The 21832-nt window shown below is 43.3% G+C and overlaps 1 protein-coding gene across 1 annotated transcript in view; it reads left to right on the top strand.

The window, feature by feature from the left end:
* The first annotated feature begins 492 nt into the window (after positions 1-492).
* Rab10 (RAB10, member RAS oncogene family) overlaps positions 493-21832 on the top strand; it is a 58319-nt gene continuing 36979 nt past the window's right edge. The window contains exon 1 of the mRNA XM_059248387.1: positions 493-805. Within this exon, the coding sequence (XP_059104370.1) occupies positions 679-805 (127 nt within the window). The 5' untranslated portion in view covers positions 493-678. The remainder of the gene's footprint in view (positions 806-21832) is intronic.

Genomic DNA, 21832 nt, shown 5'->3' with positions numbered 1-21832 from the left:
GAGCGCGCCCGCGGCCTCGCCCTCTCTGGTCCCACCTCCGCGCGCCCTCCATGCCCTCCCGCGCGCGTGCGCAGAAGCGGGCCGCAGGGGCGAGGGCGCGAGGAGAGAAGGGCGGGTGTACGTCCTTGCGTGCGTCTCAGGCAGCGCGCACGCCGGCGTGAGAGGGCACGGGGAAAAAGGTGGCTCTGGCCGGGGCGGCTCGGCTTCCTGGGGTTATGTAGCAGGGCTCGTCGGCTCGCGAGACCTCCTTCGCTGCCCTCGCCCGGGTCCTAGCGCGGAGTCGGTGCTCCGGGCGGAGGCCGTGTTCAAGCCCGCCGCGCTCCCTCGACGTCGAGCTCGCTCGCTCGCCCGCCCGTGGGAGCGTCCCGGCCGAGCCGCGCTGAGGGGGGAGGGGAGGCCATTTTGTCCCGACCGACTCCCCGGAACCGGGCGGAGCGGCTGGGAGAGGCTGCGGAGCCGCGGGCGCCGCCCCTCGGAGGCACGGGCGCCGCCACCGTCGGGGCTTCCTCGACGAGGCCGTTCGGAAGGTCTCCCGCTCCGCCGCGAGAGCAGCTTTCTCCCGGGCATACGCTTCCCCGCTGCTGCGGCCCCAGAACGCCCCGGTGAGGAGTTGGCCGTAGTGAGCAGCGCCGATCCCTTGGGGCTACCGGCGGCGAGCGCCCGAGCCGCTCCTCCCAAATGGCGAAGAAGACGTACGACCTGCTTTTCAAGCTGCTCCTGATCGGGGACTCGGGAGTGGGCAAGACCTGCGTCCTTTTTCGTTTTTCGGATGATGCCTTCAATACCACCTTTATTTCCACCATAGGTAAGACCCGTGGGAGGGTGGTGTGGGGGCTCTGCAGCCGCGAGCCTTTTTCTTTTATTCGAGACATCTTGCTTCCCGGAATTTACGCCTTTGTTCCAGTGATTCCGATTCCAGGCGACAGACCTAAGTTACTGTTGGAATCGGAATAGCGCTTACTGGGGCGGGGTCTTCCCATGCTTTCCATCCGGTCTTGGCTTTTCAAGTCGTCTCCTTCTCTGTTCGCTGCCTGCTGGCACAAAATATGCAGCATTTAGCAGCGTTCCAGAATCCTGTTTCTTTAAGTAACTTGACTGGCCTTTCCATCATCGAGTGAAGTTAGTGGATGTGATATTTGTAATAGGCAAATTTTAGTGGTTGAGACCGAAGCATTAACTTGGCTGTGTGGTAAAGGCCCGGATTTATATGTGGGGTCGCGGAGAATATTCCATCTGGCTGTAACTTGGAGTAAACTTGAGAGTTGCAGAATCATTAAGGAAAATGAGAGGGGGGGGGGAAGTGAGTTGGCTCTCTTGACTAAACCATTGATGTGTCAAACAATTGGAGGCTCTTCGTGCTTGGGGTGGGAATCTGGCATGATTGGCTCACAGTGCTTTTTCAAGACCTCAACAGAAGCAGGAGTCTGAGGGAGATAGATGGTCGGTTTCTGTCTTCCATCCGATGGAATCAAGTCGAGTTCTTGTGTTTGACTTGACGCTAGAATTTACAGGAAAATGTTTCGCCGGTCATGGCCCTAAGGACTCCTGATGTACTTTTACCACATATTTAGGAATTACTTGGTGTGGAAGTAAAAGCTGAGAGGGGGAGGTTGACCTTTTAATGGGTTTCCTGTTTCGGAAATGAAAAGGGAAGGTTCCAAGAAAGTCGTTTTGACTCTGGCACCAATATTAATTTTCTCAAAATAACTGTACATGAAACACCCCCCCCACTGCCGCCCCCAGTTTTTTTGAAGTATCCTGTGTCTGTCATTTTTGGACCTCAGCTCCAGTATTAGGGCAGTGCAGGAAAACTTGTGATAAATGTAACTCATTTCATGATGAGATTATTTAGAGAAGCAGCTGTAGTGGTTTTTCAACTCTTAAGAATTGTGAAAATCAAACTGATTTGAACCAATTTATACTATTACTGAAGTCGGCTTGGATTTCCTTGTGACAGGTGTTTATCAGTAACGTAAACTTCTTCGTATAAATACCAACACTAAAGTGAACACGTTTTTATTTAAAATAGGTTGTTTTGCCTTACTGGTGGGAGGGACTGTCAAAATGTTAGGAAGCTTAAACTTGCCCTCTGCTTTGTGGGTTAGCACTTAGGGCCCTGAGTTTGCTTTGAGGTGTACCTGGGTGAGTCAGGTGGTTAGATCAGCAAATATTTATTGAACACCCAACGCTAGGCACTGTTAAAGGTATTGGGAATTTAAGTGGTGGATACAATAGACCCCTTGACTATTCTGATGAAGATAGTCACAGTAGTGTGCAAATGTGCAAAGCTCTCCAGTGAGGAGAGGAAGGAAAGGGACTAGTCTGAATTATGGGGAATCTGAGTAGCTTTGCATGGATAGTTTAAAACCAAGCCTGAAAGACAAGTATGAATTGGGTCAGAGGGGGGTCAGCCTTTCTAAGAGAGAGAATTTAATGTGTGGTCAGGTTTTGAAAACCTGCCATCGGGAAGGGTGAGGTAGAAAGTAGGAAGCCAAGTTTTTAGGTGAAAGGTGATCCTCAGCTCTCCAGCTCTCTGTCCCCAGGTACTGGAGATTGAAGAAGCCTCCTGCTTGGCAAGCTGCTGAGCTACATCTCCAGTCCTGATCCATCCGTCTTTGTTGTTTCAAATGTAACCTGTTGTGTCGGAATCCTGGCGCCACAGGTTACTAACTGCAACTTTGGTTACAATGTCTTAAAATAGTATTAAACTGTGTCAAAGTATCTACCATGGTGCGTGTGAGGATTTTATAGGTCGTGGGAAGCAAAGCACTTAGCAACGGGGCCAGGTATTTTGTAGGAGCACAGTACAGATTTGTGCAGAATTTATGGCCTTTGTGCTACTGGTGTGTGGCAGAATGTGTTGCTTTATGGATTGAATGTGTCCTGTACATAACGGCACTTAAATATTTGTTGGTGCTCTGCTAAATAACTTTACTGTAACCTCTGACTTTTACACATCTTGATATAAAAACATTTGATGTTTTGATATGAGATGTTGAATAAAGGTAGCCTGAGAAAATGAACACAATTCTGGCAATTCAAGAGTCCAGCTCAAACACATTCATGTGTGCAGAGATTTCTAATTCTTTTTTTTTTAATTTATTTATTATGTATACAATGCTCTGCCTGCAGGTATGTCTACAGGCCAGAAGAGAGCACCATAGATGGCTGTGAGCCACCATGTGGGTGCTGGGATTGAACTCAGGACCTCTGGAAGAGCAGTCACTGCTCTTAACCTCTGAGCCACCTCTCCAGTCCGAGATTTCTAATTCTTCTACTGTCTTAAAAGAGTGCTGTCTGAAAGAAATGTGAGCTACCCATGTAATTAAGCTTTGGTAGTCACAAGGGAAAAATTTAATAATATACTTTAACTCATCAAAGATGTACTTTTATGCAGCCTGTTTCAAACAGATATTTTACATTGTTTTTCTCTAGTGTGGGAGAATGGGCTGTATGGGCCACTCATCTCAATTTATATTAGCATATTTCAGTTGTTTGGTTGCTAGATGTGACTACTGGCCACTATAGTGACAGTGTATGTCTAAACAACAGAAAAGTAGCCAATTGATATACAGATAGCTAGAGATACTTTGAATATTTATCACTTTTAGGACATTTAAACTATTAAGTATTATCATGGGCCAGAGTCCTGTCTCCTCCTCTGGGTGGGCATTCACCACTGTGATATAAGCTGAGCCTCCACACCTGCAACTGTGAAGTAGTCACCTTACAAGCGTTCTGAAGGACCAGGCGACAAGTAAGGCAGCCCCTCATGTTCCAAGCAGGGTCATTAGCTTCTTTTTTTGTTTGTTTGTTTGTTTTTTTTCGAGACAGGGTTTCTCTGTGTAGCTTTGTGCCTTTCCTGGCACTCACTCTGTAGCCCAGGTTGGCCTCGAACTCACAGAGATCCGCCTGCCTCTGCCTCCGGAGTGCTGGGATTAAAGGTGTGCACCACCACCACTGCTCGGCTGGTCATTAGCTTCTTACTGGCTGACTCTGAAGGAAGTCATTTTATAGGTCAATGGTTGTTAGAGTGCTCACCAGGACTATTGTTCTTGCTTTTCTGTATACTTTCAATTCTTACATGTTCATATTAGAGATCATGTATGTTTTTATGATTAGATTTATTGAAACTTGAAAAAAAATTACTAGTATGTTTCACATTTAACCAACTGCAAAGTGAATCTCAAGTCACAGCTGGGTGTGATGTGGTGGCTCATGCCTCTAATTCAACTTGAGAGGCTGAGGCAGGAGGATCACAGGTTCAAATAGCAAGGCCATTCACAAACAACAGCAAAAAAGTGAATCTAAGATCATTTGAATAATAAGTTACATGGGGCAGGGGTCTGTGCTTTTTTGCCAGTAAGTGCTAAGCACCTAAAGGAGGTAGGTGATCAATAATGAACACAGGTAGGGGGTAGATACAATGAGCTCTCTTTATGTAGAACACACTTCTCATTTGCTTTCTGAGTATTACAAAGTAAATTGGGATCAGATTTTACTTAAAAATAAATATTAGCTGTTTGGATAATTGAGTAGTGTGTGTGTGTGTGTGTGTGTGTGTGTGTGTGTGTGTGTGTGTGTGTGTGTTGAAGGTGGAGGCCAGAGGATGAGGTCAGGTGTGACTCTGTTGCGCTTGCTTCACTTTTTGAAATGGGTTCTCTGATTGAACCCTGAGCTCGCCGATAGGTCAGAATGACTGGCCAGCAAGCCCCAAAGATCCTCCTGTCAGTTTTCCAGTGCTGGGGTTCCCCAGTGCCATGCTGGCTTTGTACTGGATGCTGGGAATCTGCACGCAGGTCCTTCTGCTTGTGCATCAAGCATTTTAGGCCAAAACTGGTCTTAGAAATTCAATGATTGTTTGGAAAGTAATTAAGAAAGTTACTGGTTCTGGAAGTGCAAATTTCAGAAGTTGATTTGACCATAATTTCTTGGCAGTATAAGCTCTGGAAAGCATTACTCTATGATAGTATAGTAGCATGAACTTGTTCTTAAAGCACACATTCCTTTGTTTTGTTTTGGTTTGGTTTTCAACACACGGTCTCTCTGTAGACAGGGTCTCTCTATGTAGCCCTGGTGTCCTGGAACTCACTCTGTAGACCAGGATGACTTTGAACTCAGAGATCTGCCTCTCTTTGCCTCCCAGTACTGGGATTAAAGGTGTGTGCCACCATTGCCTGGCAAAGCACACATTCTTAATGTGTTGTTTTCACTGCTTGTGCTATCACTTGGTCCTTAATCCTCCCTCCACCCCCCACCCCCCAAGGACAGTATCTTCACTGAATAATGTAGTCCCTGGCCCCCATGTAAGAATTTAAATTGATACAGACTTGCCTCTGAGAGAGGTGTAGTGTCTTTATTATCTGAGTGCATTAGCTAAGCTTTGGAAGAGTAAATTGATTCCACTAACCTGATTAAAGACTTGTTGATTGGGCCAGCAAGGGGGCTCAGCAGGTAGGGTACTTGAACCAAGCCTGGTGACCTGAGTTTGATCCCTGGGACCCACTTGGTAGAAGGAGAGTTCAGATCTCAGGTCTTCCTCTGACCTCTGCATGTGTGCTTTGACTCTTAAGTATGTGCCTGAACACACACACACACACACACACACACACACACACACACACACACAGAGTCAAGTCAATAAATAGAAATTATTAACCCCTAAGAATCAGTTGATTTAACTGATGTGGTGGCATATGCCTGTAATCCCAGTACATCCTCAGAAGGCAGAGGATGTAAGTAAGTTTGAGGTCATCCTGATCTACATGGATGATTCCAGGCTGTCCAGGGATAAATTGGACATGTTGGCACAATCCTGTATTGCTCAGGACAGAGGCAAGAGAATTACTGCTAATTGAAACCAGCTTGGTTTATGTGCATGTTCCAGGCTAGCCCGTACTACAAAATAAGACACCACCTTCCCAAACAAAAGGAAAACAACAAAAGAGTTAATGAAATTCAGCTGACCCCATTTTATATAGTGTCTGCTTTTTAGAGAAATGAGCCAAACCTTTGTCATAAAAACCATGTAAGAGCTGTGCAGTGATGATACTCAGACACATGCTGCAGGAATGCCAGAATGCCTAAGGAATTTTTCTCACTGAAGCATGTGCTTTTAGGATGGATTAAAACCATGTAAAAAATGCGCAACTGGCTTATAAGCACGTGAAAAGATGCTCAGCGTCATTAATAATTAAAGAGACACAAGTCAAAGCAACAGTGAGATGTTGTTTTACAGACATTGAATGGCTATTCTCTATTAGACCATGGTGGCACAGGCCTGTAATCCCAGCTACATGGGAGGCTGAGGCAGGAGGATTTCAGGTTCAAGGCCTGTCTAGTCTACAAAGCAAGACCATCCTGAGCAAGTTAGTGAGAACTTGTTCAAAATTTTAAAAAGGAGGGCCGGGTATGTAGGGTGCTTAGCATGTGTGAGGCTCAGGAACGTAATCCACACATGTGGGGGTATATGAGAGAATAAATGACTATTCTTACAGTACCCCACAGAAACAAAAGCAAGTATTGAAGATGTGGAGCATTTGGAACTCTGGCGTGTTGCTGGGACTTCAAATAGTATGGCCACTGTCGGAAATAGCATAGGAGTTTTTCTAAAATTGAATACGTGAGCCTGGTGTTATGGCTCATGACTGTAACCCCAGACTCATGAGGCTGCAGCAGGAGGATTGCTGTGTGTTCAGGGTCAGCCTGGGCTACATAGTGAGTTCAGTGCCAACCTGGGCTACAGTGATCCTCTGAAGAAATTACAGCAGCAAAGGGACTTGCACACCTGGCTCGGTTGGTGGAATGCTCCCCAGCTCATAGGCCCTTGGTTTAACCCTCAGCACCTCCTAAACTGAGGGTGGGGGTGAGGCACACCTCTACTCCCAGTGCTCAAAAGAAGGAAGAGGCAAAGGCATCAGAAGTTCAAGGTCATCCTTGGCTATATAGGGAGTTTGAAACTAGCCCAGATTATAGAACCTGTTTTTATTTTTTACTTTCGTTTTTTAAATTTATTTATTTTTATTTTGTGTGAATTGGTGTTTTGTCTACATGTGTGCTTGTGTGAGGGTGCTGGATCCCCTGAAATTGGAGCTACAGACAGTTGTGAGCTGCCATGTGGGTGCTGGGAATTGAACCTGGGGCCTCTGGAAGAGCAGCCAGTGCTCTTAATCTCTGAGCCATCTCTCCAGCCCCCTATTTTTATTTTTTAAAGGACAACAAGAAGAATATGATCTAGTAAATCTGCTTCTAAGTTATACACAATACAGTTCAAAGCAATTTTTAAAAATTGTGCTGGAACTCTGACCCCCAGGGCCTTGTGCGTGCTAAGCCAGTCCTATTCAAAGAGTTTAAAGTAGGGACTCACAGATGGTTGTATGCCAGTGTTTGTAGGAGCATTATCTACAGTAGCCGAAAAGCATAAGTAACTCAAAGCCCATTGATGGATGGATGATTAATAAATAAAATGTGTATGCATGCCATGGATTATTCATCCTTGAAAAATAATGAAATTCTGCTAAGTACTATACCATAGATGGGCCTCAAAAACATAAAAATAGCCAGTGTGGTGGTTCACACCTTTAATCCCAGCACTCCAGAGGCAGAGGCAGGTAGAACTCTGTGAGTGTATGGCCAGCCCGGCCTACATAGTGAGTTCCAGGACAGCCAGGGCCATGGAAGAGAGACCCTGCCTCAATAAAACAAAACAACATAAAGTAAGTCAGATGTAAGAGGACATCAGGTACTTAGAGCAGACAGACATATAGAGAAAATGGAATGGGGATTACCAGGATGTCAGTGGCAGACGTATGTAGAGTTAATGGTTAATGGCCATAGAATTTTTAGTTTGAAATGTTAAGTGTTGAAGGTGAAAGGGGCACTGTGATCCTCCAGTCTCTGCCTCCCTTTCGGCTGAGACTGCAGGATTGCAATACCAAGCCCAACCTAAGTTCAGTTTTTACAAGTGGTGAAAATGGTAAATTTTGTGACATGTGACACTCACTACCAAACAACCTACAAGACTGTTGAAACATTTGACCATGTGCTCTAAAAGAGCATTTGGTCATAGAAAGCCCCTTCTGTTCCAGATGACAGCTAATGCTAACAGTGGCTGGTGAGAAAAGAGGAACCTTCAGTAAATGCGTTTCACTATTTCAGGGCTCTGTTTGTGGCTGTGCTGCTCATTCTGAGAATTTCATTGTTACGGTGTACCCACCCCCAACTATTGGTGGGGTAGGGTACTTCCACTCATTAGTTTCAATTTGAAGAGTGAGGTTACTTAGGAGGGGCAGTGTTTCCACTTGGATTATTTGTCCTCTGTGTGATAGAGTAGTCCAGAGCTTGATAGAGCAGAGGTGATAACATTAAAGAGAGTTGTTCTTTTCAAGGATTATGGGATAGAATGCTGTGTGAAGTATTTGAATGAAACTACTGATACTTTCATGTGACTTGGAGGCGGGGGAAAGAAACGGAGGAGAAGTATTGGTGATCAACTTGAAACAGTACAAGGTTGCCCAGGCAGTGCTGTGGTAGAGGCTGCTCAGTCTTGATTTACAAAGGAAACTGTTTATTGAGCACAAAGTACAAATTGTGTTCTTAGCCATAGATGTACATGAGGGAACCACTCAGGAAGATGGTTAAGTCGTGAAGGAGGAGTTTGAAAGAGTGAGAAGGGACACTGAGGTCAGGACTGCTGTGGGATGGTCTGTATGTCACGTGTGTTGCTGATTGGTCAGTAAATAAATCACTGATTGGCCATTGGCTAGGCAGGAAGTATAGGCGGGACAAGGAAAAGAATTCTGGAAGTGGAAGGCTGAGAGGGAGACACTGCCAGCCGCCATCAGGACAAGGAAGATGTAAGGTACCAGTAAGCCATGAGCCATGTGGCAAAGTAAAGATTAATAGAAATGGGCTAAATATAAGAGTAAGAGCTAGACAATAACAGGCCTGAGCTAATGGCCAAGCAGTTTAAATAATGTAAGAGTCTGTGTGTTTATTTTATAAGTGGGCTCTGGGACTGGCGGGACTTGGTGGCGGGAGCTGGAGAGAAATTCTCCAGCCTGAGAGAGATTTGCCCTGACCGTGGGCCAGGCAGAAATTCTCCAGCTACAAATGGCGTCCAACGTGGTGGCAAGAGTTTCCACCTAAAAACTTAGAAAAAAGATTCTAAAACGGACCTAAAACAGCTTCCTAATTGTCTCTCTCAAATAAGCGGCAGCTGCCGGTTTGAGCTACTGGCGGGTTCCTAGCGTGCGCTCTCGACCTGCAGTATGGTGGGAATGAGGCCTCTGCAAGTAGCACATTAAACTGTGTGGTGAATTTAGCCTTTGCTAGTACAAAACAAAAAAAGAGGTTTCTGGGCTACACACTACTTTGGTAAAAGTGTAGACCCACTATTTCTGAGAGTTATGGCTCCCAGAGCTGGCGGAAAGCGGACCGCCGCCATGTTGGGAAGCTGAAGTGGGCGGAGCCAGCAGCCACTGCGCCGTTTCAGGCTTAGAAGGCTGAAGTTTAAAAGGAATAGGCTCAAGCTAATATAAAAAAATAAGCCACGTAAAGATGACTACCACACAGAGAATCTGGATTATGTTCTCTTTGATATTCGTAACTGCAGAAAAACATTTGATTGTAAAAGCTGTTGAGTTATGCCAAAATGTATATTTTAAAGGTACCTTGACTTCAAAATTTGGATATAAGGATATGTTGCTTTGGAAAAGAGTCTTTGCTCTTGTTTCCACAGAAAGCCAGAGACTATGGATTTGTTCCAGATTAAGATACATCAGGTTTGACCAGCCAAGACCCCCTGAAAGGTCTCCAGTGACACCATGGCCCAGATGATTCAACATCCAGAATGGTTTCAAGGCAACTGGCTCAGACGATACAGCCTCATGGACTACTCCATGATCCTAAAATTTTCTTCGTGTCCCCATAAGATACAGCGCCCCCCTCCAGCAGGAAGTAGTAAGAGAAGCTACGCCCAAATTCCCAAATATACCAAGCTGGCTTTAGAGATGGAATTGGCTCACTCCCCCTCTAAACCCAGACATATTGCTCAAAAAAAAAAAAAAAATGGTTAAGAGATTCTTATGTCCCAAATCAGAAGAGCCCTCTGGTGTGGGACAGACAAAAACCAATATTTTTATTTAAAGCAGGTTGATTATAAATACAATCTCTTTCTAAAGAAAAAAAGGGGATAGTTTAGATATGATAGGATGAAAGGGTAGATTAATGAACCTACTTTTAAAGAGTAACAACTTGTTTAAAATGTTTTACATTGCTATAGATTTTAGTTTATTGATACAAATTTAAACTTAATTTTGTTATACTGTATATATATTTCTATTCTTGTTTGAGGTATTATGTTTATGTAACTCATTTAAAATTGTAATGGATAATTAAAAAATAGATTAATAGTTAGTCATCTATGATAATATTTGTAGCCATGTTAGTTAAGTCTTCTAGGTATACATAGATATATTTCAGATAGATAGGTAGTCTTCAAACACTTCAAAGACCTACAGAATATGGCATTTAAAATGTTTTAAAAGTTTAGACTTTTTGGACAGTGAGACATGTCTGCTCCTGACAGCACCGATTTACTTCAGAGAGGAGGATGGGCATCGAAGACACTCCATATGGAGTTTATCTTCACCTTGACAAAAATAGCCATTTGGGCAAGAAACTGTTCTTGCCTGGACTGCTTGATCAACTGGACATGCAGGACCCATAGAAAGGTGACCACTGAACTTTGCTTGACAAAATGGTCCTTCAGGTTCCTGCTTTGCAGAGAAATCTGCCAGACATTCTACAAGACACAGAGAAAAGTAAATAAGAGACTCTAGGCCTGTGGGCTGAAGACAGATGCCCCAACTTTACAAGAAAACTTTGGATGACTGTCCAGGCTCAGCTGTCTCTGTCTACCCTACAAGACTCCTAAAAGTTGCTTATATCCTTCTCCATTTCTCAGGTAGTAGTATATCCTTCTGAGGTCTTTGATGTGGTTAAAGACTAGATACTTACAATTTTCCTTAGTTATAATAAAAGATAAGTTAGATATAAAACCTTAAACTTACAAATATAAGATAGATAGGATCTCTTCTTTAATATTGTAACTGTAATTCTTGCTTGATAATTGTTTTGTTATATGTAATTTTACTATGTTAAAGTTAAAACCTTCCTTTTTAAGAAAAGAAAAGGGGAAGTGCTGTGGGATGGTCTGTATGTCAAGTGTGTTGCTGATTGGTCAGTAAATAAATCACTGATTGGCCATTGGCTAGGCAGGAAGTATAGGCGGGACAAGGAAAAGAATTCTGGAAGTGGAAGGCTGAGAGGGAGACACTGCCAGCCGCCATCAGGACAAGGAAGATGTAAGGTACCAGTAAGCCATGAGCCATGTGGCAAAGTAAAGATTAATAGAAATGGGCTAAATATAAGAGTAAGAGCTAGACAATAACAGGCCTGAGCTAATGGCCAAGCAGTTTAAATAATGTAAGAGTCTGTGTGTTTATTTTATAAGTGGGCTCTGGGACTGGCGGGACTTGGTGGCGGGAGCTGGAGAGAAATTCTCCAGCCTGAGAGAGATTTGCCCTGACCGTGGGCCAGGCAGAAATTCTCCAGCTACACAGGACAGTATGTTTGAACCTGTACAACTGGTAAGAACAAGTCTTGTAAATATGGAGGAGGCTGTGCCTTTCTGTACGCCTGTAACCCCAGTACCAGGGAGGCAGAGGCAGGAGAAATGCTGGAAGTTTGAGGTCAGCTTGCTCTGTGTAATTAATAGGTTTGAGGCCAGCCAGGACTACAGGGCAAGACCTTGTTTCAAAAACCAAAGTAAGTTAAACAAAATTTCTTAAGTTGGAGTTGGTGAGGAAAGGCATTTGAAAGGAGAATAAAGGTAGAGGAGAAAAAAATGAAGTGGAGCTGGAAATGTCTGTGTTCCTTTGCTGGTTACTGTGCAGGGAACTCATAAGGGCATGGCGGTGCGTGTGTGCTCCAACACTTGGGAGGTGGAAGCAGGAGGGTCCACATGAGACCTGTTGAAAATGAAAGTAAAACCTAAAGGAAATTAAGAATGAGAAAAAAGTTTTCTTTGACGACATTGTCATATATTTTGGGTTACAAGCATGAATAACTGGTGTTTATCCTTTACAGTGATGAAAAATTACGTTTTTTAATGAAAAGAGCTATTGGTGATAGAGTGCTGTGTTTCCAGTATGATGCAGAACAGAACACCCAAGGTTACAAAACATTAGAAGATTAGAAGAGGTACAATGTATCAGACTCGGAACAGAAGATACTGTTGATTTGTTTCTTTCATATCAGTAGCAATGCTTACCCACAGTTTTCATTAAAAATTTTATTAAGACATTGTGGCTTCACATATAGTCCTTTTTTTTTTTTTTTTTTTTGGAGACAGGGTTTCTCTGTGTAACTTTGAAGCCTATCCTGGAACTCACTCTGTAGCCCAGGCTGGCCTGGAACTCCCAGAGATCCACCTGCCTCTGCCTCCCGAGTGCTGGGATTAAAGGCTACACCGGCTTAATTTTAATTAAAGAAAAAAGATTTATTTATTTCATGTGTATGTGTGAGTGCCTACATTTGTGGGTTTCACATGTGTGCCTGGTGCCTACATAAACCTGAAGAGGGTGTCAGATCCCTGAGAACTGGAGTTGTAGGTGGTTTGTGATCTACCATGTAGGTACTGGGAACTGAACCTGGGTCCTCTTCAAGGTGACAAGTGCTTTTAACTCTGAGCTAGCTGTGTTTCTAGCTCCTTTGATTGTAAGTTCTGTTATTATTGTTTTACAGGGTTTATTAATCATATAAGCATATGTATTTGAGTCACATCCATCCTCCATATTCCTCCCTTCAGTTCCTCCCCAGCCCCTTCCAGCTTTCCCCTCTCAACGTCACGTGTTACCTCTTTTTTTAATTCTCCTGAGTTCATTAAGTGCTGTCTGTACGCGCTGAGTGTAGGACCACTGGACCATCCATCCTTAAAGAAAACCGAGTTTCCTTCCCCCAGCAGCCATGACCTGCTTCTGCGTGCCCACCTCCCCCCACTCCCCTCCGTGCTGGGGGTTCTGTCTGCCTGGAGTTGGAGCAAGGTTTTGGTCTTGTACGTGTAGTCCCAGCGTGTGTGCAGCTGTCCTGTCCTGTCCATCGTGTCCGGCAGATCGTTCTCTGCAGAAGTGGGCTCCCTCGGGTTCCTACACTCTTCACAGCCTTCTTTGTCTTTCATTGTAAATTTTTTTTAAATTTATTATTTGGACACGCACAGTCTCTCTTTCTCTGTCTCTGTGTGTATGTGTGTTGTGGGTGTGTGGGGGTGTGTGTGGGTGTGTGTGTGTGGTGGCATGCATATGGAGGCCAGAGGACAGCTTTGTGGAGTCAGCTTTTTCCTCCGACTTTCAGGTGGCTTCCAGGGATTGAACTTAGGTTGTCAGGCTTGCTCAGCAAGCATGTTCATCCACTGAGCTGTCTTGTCCCTTTCTTCCTAGTTAAAAATTCTCTTTATTCGACTAATTACCTTTTCGCTGTTTCTAGGCTTCCTATATCCTCAGTAACCTCTGAGTTTCCTCACAGTCAAGCCAGCAGAGAGATAATCTTTTGATTCCTGGCTATCTCCAGTCTAGACCTCTTCTCGTCACAGGCTGTTATTAATTAGGCTGGCACCGTAGGCCTTCTCCTGTGTGACAGGCCGTCTTGTTTTTGCTGGGTGTTCTCCCGGAAGCCTGTCGTCCTCGAGCAGCTTCTTGCAGAAAGGCTGCATGTAAAGGGAAGTTCGGGAGACAGCCGTGCTAGACAGGGTTTTTAAGTGCTGCTGGCCTTGTATGATGTGCTGCACAGGGTTCTACCATGGAGACGTGCCTCTCGTTCCATGGCAGTGTTCTCACTCTTCCCTTTGGTTCACCTGAGTGTTGGGAGTCTAGGTTGAAACACTGTCTCTTTTCCGGCTTTGGATGGTGCTGTGGTTTGAGCACCTTTCTGATTCCTTCTTTGTTAGGGGTAGAGCTTGTTTTTGAAAGTCTTGGGATTTAAGAGTCCTTCAAGTTCCTAGTTAGCAGTTTCAGTTCTAGCTTGGTGGACACTGTTTCTTTTAAAATCTATTGTTCTAGGTACATGGGTGTCTTTTTGGGTTCTTCACTGGATTTCTTGTTGCATTTTTTTCTTCTCTTTATTTTCTGTTGTCTTTTTAACTGGATAGTGACTCCATGGATTGTCTTAGTTTTTATTTTCCAATATTGTTGATTTGTTCTACTGCCTGGGAAATTTCCTCAACCTTATCTTTTAGCCCTGTTTTTTTGTTTTGTTTTTTTTCTCCTCTTTCCTTAAACCTCAGCCTCCAGATTACAGACTTGTGCCATTATACTTGGCTGTCTTTAAACTTTTTTCTATTGAATAGATCTGGGTCTGGGTCTGTCATGTTGTCTCTTGCTCACTTGATTTCTCTCTCTTTCTTTCTGTAGCCCAGACTGGTCTTGAGCTGGCTATGAAGCCCAAGGATGACTTTGAACTCCCACATGGTAGTAGCATTATAGTCATGCCCTGTTATGTCCAGCTTCTGTTTTCAGCTTCAGTAACTCCTGGCCTGGTCTTTCCTTTTTGTTTCCTTCCTTCTCTCCCTCCCTTCTTCCTTCCCTTCTTTCCTTAACAGGGTCTTAGGAAGGCTAGAATGGCCTTGAACTTGCTTGGAAGCTCCCAGTGATGGGGTCACAAGTCAGTAGGTACTTGCTGCCAAGCCTGATTCCCAAGTTGATCTCTGGGACCCACATTGTGGAAGGAGAGACGTGATTCCCACAGGTGTGTGTGCATATGCACATAATAAGGTTCAAGAATTTAAAAAGAATGTATTGTTTAAAAGATAATTTGCAGCTGGTGGTGCAGGCCTGTAATCTCAGTTATTCAGGAAGTTTAAGGCCAACTCAGACAGCTTATTGGGACTCTGCCTCAAGATAAAAGTAAAAACGGTGGGCATGTCTTTGGATGATAGGAGAACTTGCTTAGCATGTTCGGCACCAGGTTCAGTTCCCAGTTAACTTCCTCCCTTCACCCCCAGCAAAAATATTTGCCGACGGGACATGGTATGGAACACCTTCTATTTCAGCGCTCAGGAGGCGGGTGAATTCAAGGCCATCCAGGGATATATAGTGAGAGGGTGTTTCAAAACAAAACGGTGGGGCAGGGAGATACTTGCAGTCCCTTTAGTCTTTAGTCTTCAGTCATGGACGCTGAGACGGTCACAGGATGAACAGTGAACGTATTCTAAAGTCTGGGAGTGCATCTAGAACTTAAATCTATAGGGCTTTCCTTTGTTTTGCTTGCTTGTTTTTTGAGACAGTCTCACCATGCAGTGCCTGTTTGTCTTGAATTGGTGTTGATCCTCCTGCCTCTTACTCCTAAGTGCTAAGATTACAGGCATGTACCTGTCACCATGCTCCAGCTTTGTGGGCCTGGTTGATGGAGCAATTGCATTTTTCCAGGGAATGACCCTCAAATCACCTGTCTGTGGCGTGGAGAGGAAGGTATAAATTGATGGAGCGTTTAAAGACAGTTGGGAAATGGGTGTAAGGTTAGCTTAAATTTCAGGATATTTAGTCTTTTTTTAAGTCAGCTGGAGAGATGGCTCAGTGGTTAAGCATGCTTATCCCACTTCTAGAGGACCCATGTTTGGTTCCCAGCACCCACGCAGGGCAGCTCACAATCTCCTGTAACTCCTGCTCAGAAGGGATCTGAAACCTCCCACTTTCTTGAGCACTCACACTCATGTGCACATACCTCTCCTCCCACACACACATAATTAAAAATAAGTAAATTTAGAGCAGAAAGAAAACTTCCCCATTTCAGTCTTATCTCCACATTGCACTGCACCTGTTGTCCTAATTGATAGTGTGTGTGTTTTTGCTGTCCTAGTGAACAGCCGCTGAGATTCCCGCTGAATCTTGAGCACTGATGGCATCTGGCTACGAGAGCGGAGGCTGCTACGATGTCTTTGTATAGACCTTTAATCAAGCCCCACTGTGCATCCGAGACCTGTTCTCCTGGTGTTAAACCTTTCTAGGGTTCTAAGGCATGAATTGGTATGTTCCTACTTGCTATCTTCAGCTGGACCTGATCCTTTTAGAGTTGCAGTATCTAGTTATTGAAATGAAGATGGAATTTATAATTCTTATTTTGTTTTAGTGTTTGGAGAGAAGGGAGTATGAAATCAGCTTTTCTGTCAATTGGAATTTGAGATAATTTTATATTAAATGATTCCTTTTATTTTTTTGAAGCAGGGTGTGTGTGTGTGTGTGTGTGTGTGTGTGTGTGTGTATACGTACCAGAGAGCAGTCTGGTGACATCCTCAGAAACACCATCTGTCTCCTTTTAGACTCCCTCATTGGCCTGGAGCTCACCAATTTGGCTAAATGGGTGGGCCCACAAGTTCAGGAATCTTGTTTCTGCACCCCAGTGCTGGGATTATAGTGCCACCATGCCTGGTAGTCTTAAGTGGTTCTAGGGACTAAACTCAGGTCCTCATGCTTTTGAGATAAACCCTTTCCAGACAGAGCCATTTCCTCAGCCCATGACTCTTCTTTTGGACTCACAGTATCTATTGTGTTAGATTTTATGTTATTTTTTTGAGACAGGTTATGTCACACGTTGGCCTTTTATTGATATCAATGAATTCCTCATATTCCTGCTTCCACTTCATATGTACCTCAATGCTCAGTTTATGCGTTATTGGAGATTGAACCCAGGGCTTCCTGCTTGTTAGGCAAGTAGTACTCTGCCTGGGCTGGAGAGATGGTGGTTAAAAGCACTGGCTGCTCTTCCAGAAGACCTGGATTCAAGTCCCAGCATCCACATGGCAGCTCACAACTGTCTGTAACTCCAGTTCCAGGAGATCTGATATCCTCACACACACACACACACACACACACACATATATATATAGGCAAAACACCAATGCACATAAGATAAAAATAAATAAATGATTTAAAAAAAGAAAAGAGGAATTATGCCACCTGAACTACACTCCCAGCCAGGGATAGTATTTCACTATTGATTTTGTTAACACCCAGTTTACTCTCAAGATAATAGTAATAATGTTTTTTAGGATAATCAGATGAATGTTGTAGGGAATCAGAAGTTTCCACTGCTGTCTATAACTGTGACATTTAAGGAAACATTCACTTAAATGCCTAGTTTTTTAACCTAGTTACTTGGTACTTGTAGGATATTTTTGCTTTTTGAACAGAGTGTGACTATAGTCTTAAATTTCAGTCTTAAGCTCTTGGTACATTTTAAAAAATTTATTTTATTTTATGTGCATTGGTGTGAAGGTGTCAGATCCCTGGGGACTAGAGTTACAGACAGCTGTGAACTGCCATTGAGTGCTGGGAATTGAACCCGGGTCCTCTGGAAGAGCAGCCAGTGCTCTTAGCCACTGAGCCATCTCTCCAGCCCCTTTAATACATTATTTTTATAAGATACCCAACAACAAATGGCTCAGTAACTTCATAATCTGTCAGGATTACAGTAGAACCTCTATATCATTTGGCTTTAAATGGTAAGACAACTAATTCTTGATTTTGGCTGATTTAAAACCTAGTAAATATTTGCTTATAAAAGGCAAGTGTTAAGTTAATTTACCTTTATGTAATCATATTATTAACAATTTTACCTCTCTTAAGTGAGACACTAGGTGTAATGTTGTTGTTTTTTGCTCTTCTTGGGGGGCTGCCACCCAGCTTTCAAGTAAATCACACATAGAGCCTTATTTTTATTTATTTAATTTTTTTTATTTTCCGAGACAGGGTTTCTCTGTAGTTTTGGTGCCTGTCCTGGATCTTGCTCTGTAGACCAGGCTGGCTTCGAACTCACAGAGATCCACCTGGCTCTGCCTCCAGAGTGCTGGGATTAAAGGCACGAGCCACCCCTGCCTGGCATGGAGTCTTATTCTTAGTTATGAATGCCTGTCCTTAGCTTGGCTTGTTTCTAGTCAACTTTCCTTAACTTATCCCATCTACCTTTTGCCTTTGGGCTTTTCCCATTCTCTTCTGTAAATCTTACTTTTACTCTGTGGCTTGCTGTGTAGCTGGGTGGCTGCCCCCTGGAGTCCTCCCAGATTTCTCCTTCTATATATTCTCTCTGCCTGCCAGCCCCGCCTATCCTTTCACCTATCTTGCTATTGCCATTCAGTTCTTTATTAGACCATCAGGTGTGTTAGACAGGCACAGTAACACAGCTTCACAGAGTTAAAGAAATGCAACACAAACAAAAGTAACACACCTTAAAATAATATTCTACAACAGTGTAGATTTTTGAAAATCCTGTATCTTCTTCCCATTTTTCCCTCCCTCCATCCCTCCTTCTTTCCCTTCCTCCTCCTCCTCCTCCTCCCTCCCTTCCCTTCCCTCCCTCCCTCCCTCCCTCCCTCCCTCCCTCCCTCCCTCCGTGTGTTGTATTTTGTTTTGAACAAGATCACATGTCTGGACTGGCCAGAATTCACTGAGTAGGTGAGTAGTTGAGGATGACCTTGAACTCTTGATCTTCCACCACTTACCAAAGTGCTAGAATTACAGACAGACCGCTCTGCTTGACTCAGTCTCACTCTGTAGCCCAAGTAGGTTTGGAGCTCACTTTGTGGCCCTTGAATTCACGTCCTAGTCTTCACAGCCCTGGAATCACAGACTTGAGCTGCCATGGCTGGCCTTGCTTTTTGACTTAAATATTTATTTATTAGGCATCTTTTTGTTTGTTTGTTTATTTGTGTATGGGCATGTATGTCACAGTGTGTGTGTTGGAGGTCAGAGGACAAACTTCCCGAGTGTGTTCTTTCTTTTTTTTTTTTTTTTGGTTTTTCGAGACAGGGTTTCTCTGTGTAGCTTTGTGCCTTTCCTGGAACTCACTTGGTAGTCCAGGCTGGCCTCGAACTCACAGAGATCCGCCTGGCTCTGCCTCCCGAGTGCTGGGATTAAAGGTGTGCGCCACCATCGCCCGGCCCGAGTGTGTTCTTTCTACCGTGTGGGTTTTAGGGATCCTACGCAGGTGGTTGGGCTTGATGGCAGGTACTCTTAGCCTGTTGAGTCATCTCATTGGCTCCAAAAGTTTCTTTTCAAGCACAGTGGCATTTCTGAATGTTTTGGTAGAGGTTTGATGTTACAGTGTGAGAGTGTGAAGGTCAGAGGACAATTTGGCAAGTTGGTTTTCTCCTTCCATCAAGTAGGTTCTGGCTATTGAATCCAGGTCATCAGTTTGGTGGTCAAGTACCTTTACCTGCTGAGCCATCTTGCTAGCCCTAGAACTTTTTCCTTCCTCCCTCCCTCAAGCCCAAGCAGGTTTTGAACTCATGGTTTCCTTGTGTCTACCTCAGTGCTGGCATTCTTTTGCTATCCGTCCGTCCGTCCGTCCGTCCGTCCGTCATGGGATTTTTTGAGACAGTTTCTCTGTAAAACAGCTCTGGCTGTTATGAAACTCATGTTGTAGACCAGACTCACCTCAAACTCACAGAGATTCACCTGCCTCTGTCTCCGGAATGCTGTGATTAAAAGCTATTTTTTAGTTTTGAGCAGAAAATTTAAAATTTGTCCTTGTGGGCTTTGTTGTACTGGCTTTGGATTTTTCCTAGGCTGTTTTTTTTTTTAATTTTTTATTTTATTTTATTTTTTTGAATTAGGCTGTGTTTTCTTTTAGCAGATACTGTTGTAGGTCATTGATGATGAGGAAATGCATGCAAATATATGAATGCCCTTACCTCTTGCCCTCCATTGCAATCTATTACTATTACTGTTTAATTACTATTTCCAATTCCATTTGTGATTTATTTAAACATAGGTTGCCCTTTTAACACTTAATTTGGTTCTAGGTATCACATCCACTCTCAGGTTAAATTTGTATTTCTCTATAAAAAGTTTTCTGTTTAGTGGGCTGTTCAGATAAAGTTTTTTTATCCTTATCTTCTATTGAATGTTAATCAGTTTAAAATTGTAAAGTTGGGGCTTGAGTGGTTGTTGCTCTTGCAGACTATAGAAGTTAAGTTTCTAGCACCCATTTGGAGGCTCACAAACATCTGTTAACTCTAGTTCCAGGGGATCCGATACTCTGACCTTTCAGCATGCATGTGGTTGTGGTTCACATATATACATGCAGGCAGAATATTCATGCACATAAGTAAAGTTAAAACTTAAATTTTTTTAAATTGCTAAGTTGAACCCTATTGTGTTTTGGCACACAACTGGATGGAATCCTAGCATTTCAGAGGTTGAAACAGGAAGATTGCTGTAAGCCCTAGGCCAGCCTGGGCTGTAGGGTAAAAAATCTGTCTCAAGAAAAGGGAAAAATAAATTGCTGAGTTGAGCAGGAATATTTAAGGGAACTATAATCTAAGTGCAGCTTGCTTTATCATTTGCTGTTAGGTGAATTTATTTGTAGATTGCTGAGAATCAGTGAGCAGAAAAGAATAATTGGTAAAAAAAAATTACTGGTTTAGGAAGTCTTAAACATTAAAATTCTATTCCTTTTAAAAAAGATATTTATAAGGATTTATTGTGACATTTTTATTTATGGATACTTTGTTAAGTAATTTAATAGTGTACTAGCATCTGTTCCCTGAGCAGCTGTGTAGAACATATACAAGATCTGCAGCAATTCTGCTATACATAATACATTATTTCTGCTGCCACTATGCAGTACAGTGGATTACTAAAATTTATACATCCAGGCTATACAAAACTTAATGCTCTTTCAACAGTATCTTTTTTTAAATCCATTTCTTCCTTCCACTCATTAATACTAACCACTTTTCTGCTCTTGAAATTCTGTGAGATTGACCTTTAAAATTATTCTTTTCAAGATATGATTTCTCTGTATATACCTGGCTCTCTTGGAACTTGCTCTGTACACTAGACTGGCCTTGAACTCACAGAGATCCTCCTGCCTCTGCCTCCTAGTGCTGAGATAAAGGCTTGTGCCCCCACTGCCTGGCTCATAGTATTCCTTTTTCTGTGCCTGACTGGTGGAGCCTACTGTCTTCTCTTCCAGTTCTGTCCATGTTGCCATACGTGGTGATAGAATAATCTTTTTTAAATGGTGTATGGCAGTGGTTCTAAACCTTCCCAAATGCTGAAACTCTTTAATATCCATTATGTTATGGTGACCCCCAACCATAAAATTATTTTCATTAGTACTTCATTACTGTAATTTTGCCACTGTTATGAATTGTCATGTAAATATCTGTGTTTTCCCGTAGTCTTAGGCAACCCCTGTGAAGGGGTTGTTTGACCCCCAAGGGTCATAACCCATAGATTGAGAACCACTGATGTATGGTGTTCTGTTGTGTATACATCACATTTTCTCTTATTCATCTATTGGAGGATACTTAGGTTGCTTATGTATCTTGACTATTACCAGTAATGCTTCAGGGGACTTGGGGAGGCCAAGCTGTCTTTGGCGAATGGGCCAGTTCTTTGGATATACGTGAAGTGGAATTGTTGGAACTTAAACATTAATTATTTTTCTTTTAATGGTGCATACAGTTGGAGTTTATTAAGAAAATGTATTTTTGGGGCTGGAGAGATGGCTCAGCGGTTAAGAGCACTGACTGTTCTTCCAGAGGTCCTGAGTTCAATTCCCAGCAACCATATGGTGGCTCACAACCATCTGTAATGAGATCTGGTGCCCTCTTCTGGCCTGCAGGGATATGTGCAGACAGAACACTGTATACATAATAAATCAATAAATCTTTAAAAAAAAAAAAAAAAAAAAAAAAGAAAATGTATTTTTTTCCCAACACTTGGGAGCCAGTGGCAGGCAGATCTGTGTGAGTTCAAGACCAGGGTGGTCTACA

The sequence above is a fragment of the Peromyscus eremicus genome, chromosome 22 (assembly GCF_949786415.1).
Source record: "Peromyscus eremicus chromosome 22, PerEre_H2_v1, whole genome shotgun sequence".
Lineage (NCBI taxonomy): Eukaryota > Metazoa > Chordata > Mammalia > Rodentia > Cricetidae > Peromyscus > Peromyscus eremicus.
This window is presented reverse-complemented; position numbering and strand designations above follow the sequence as displayed.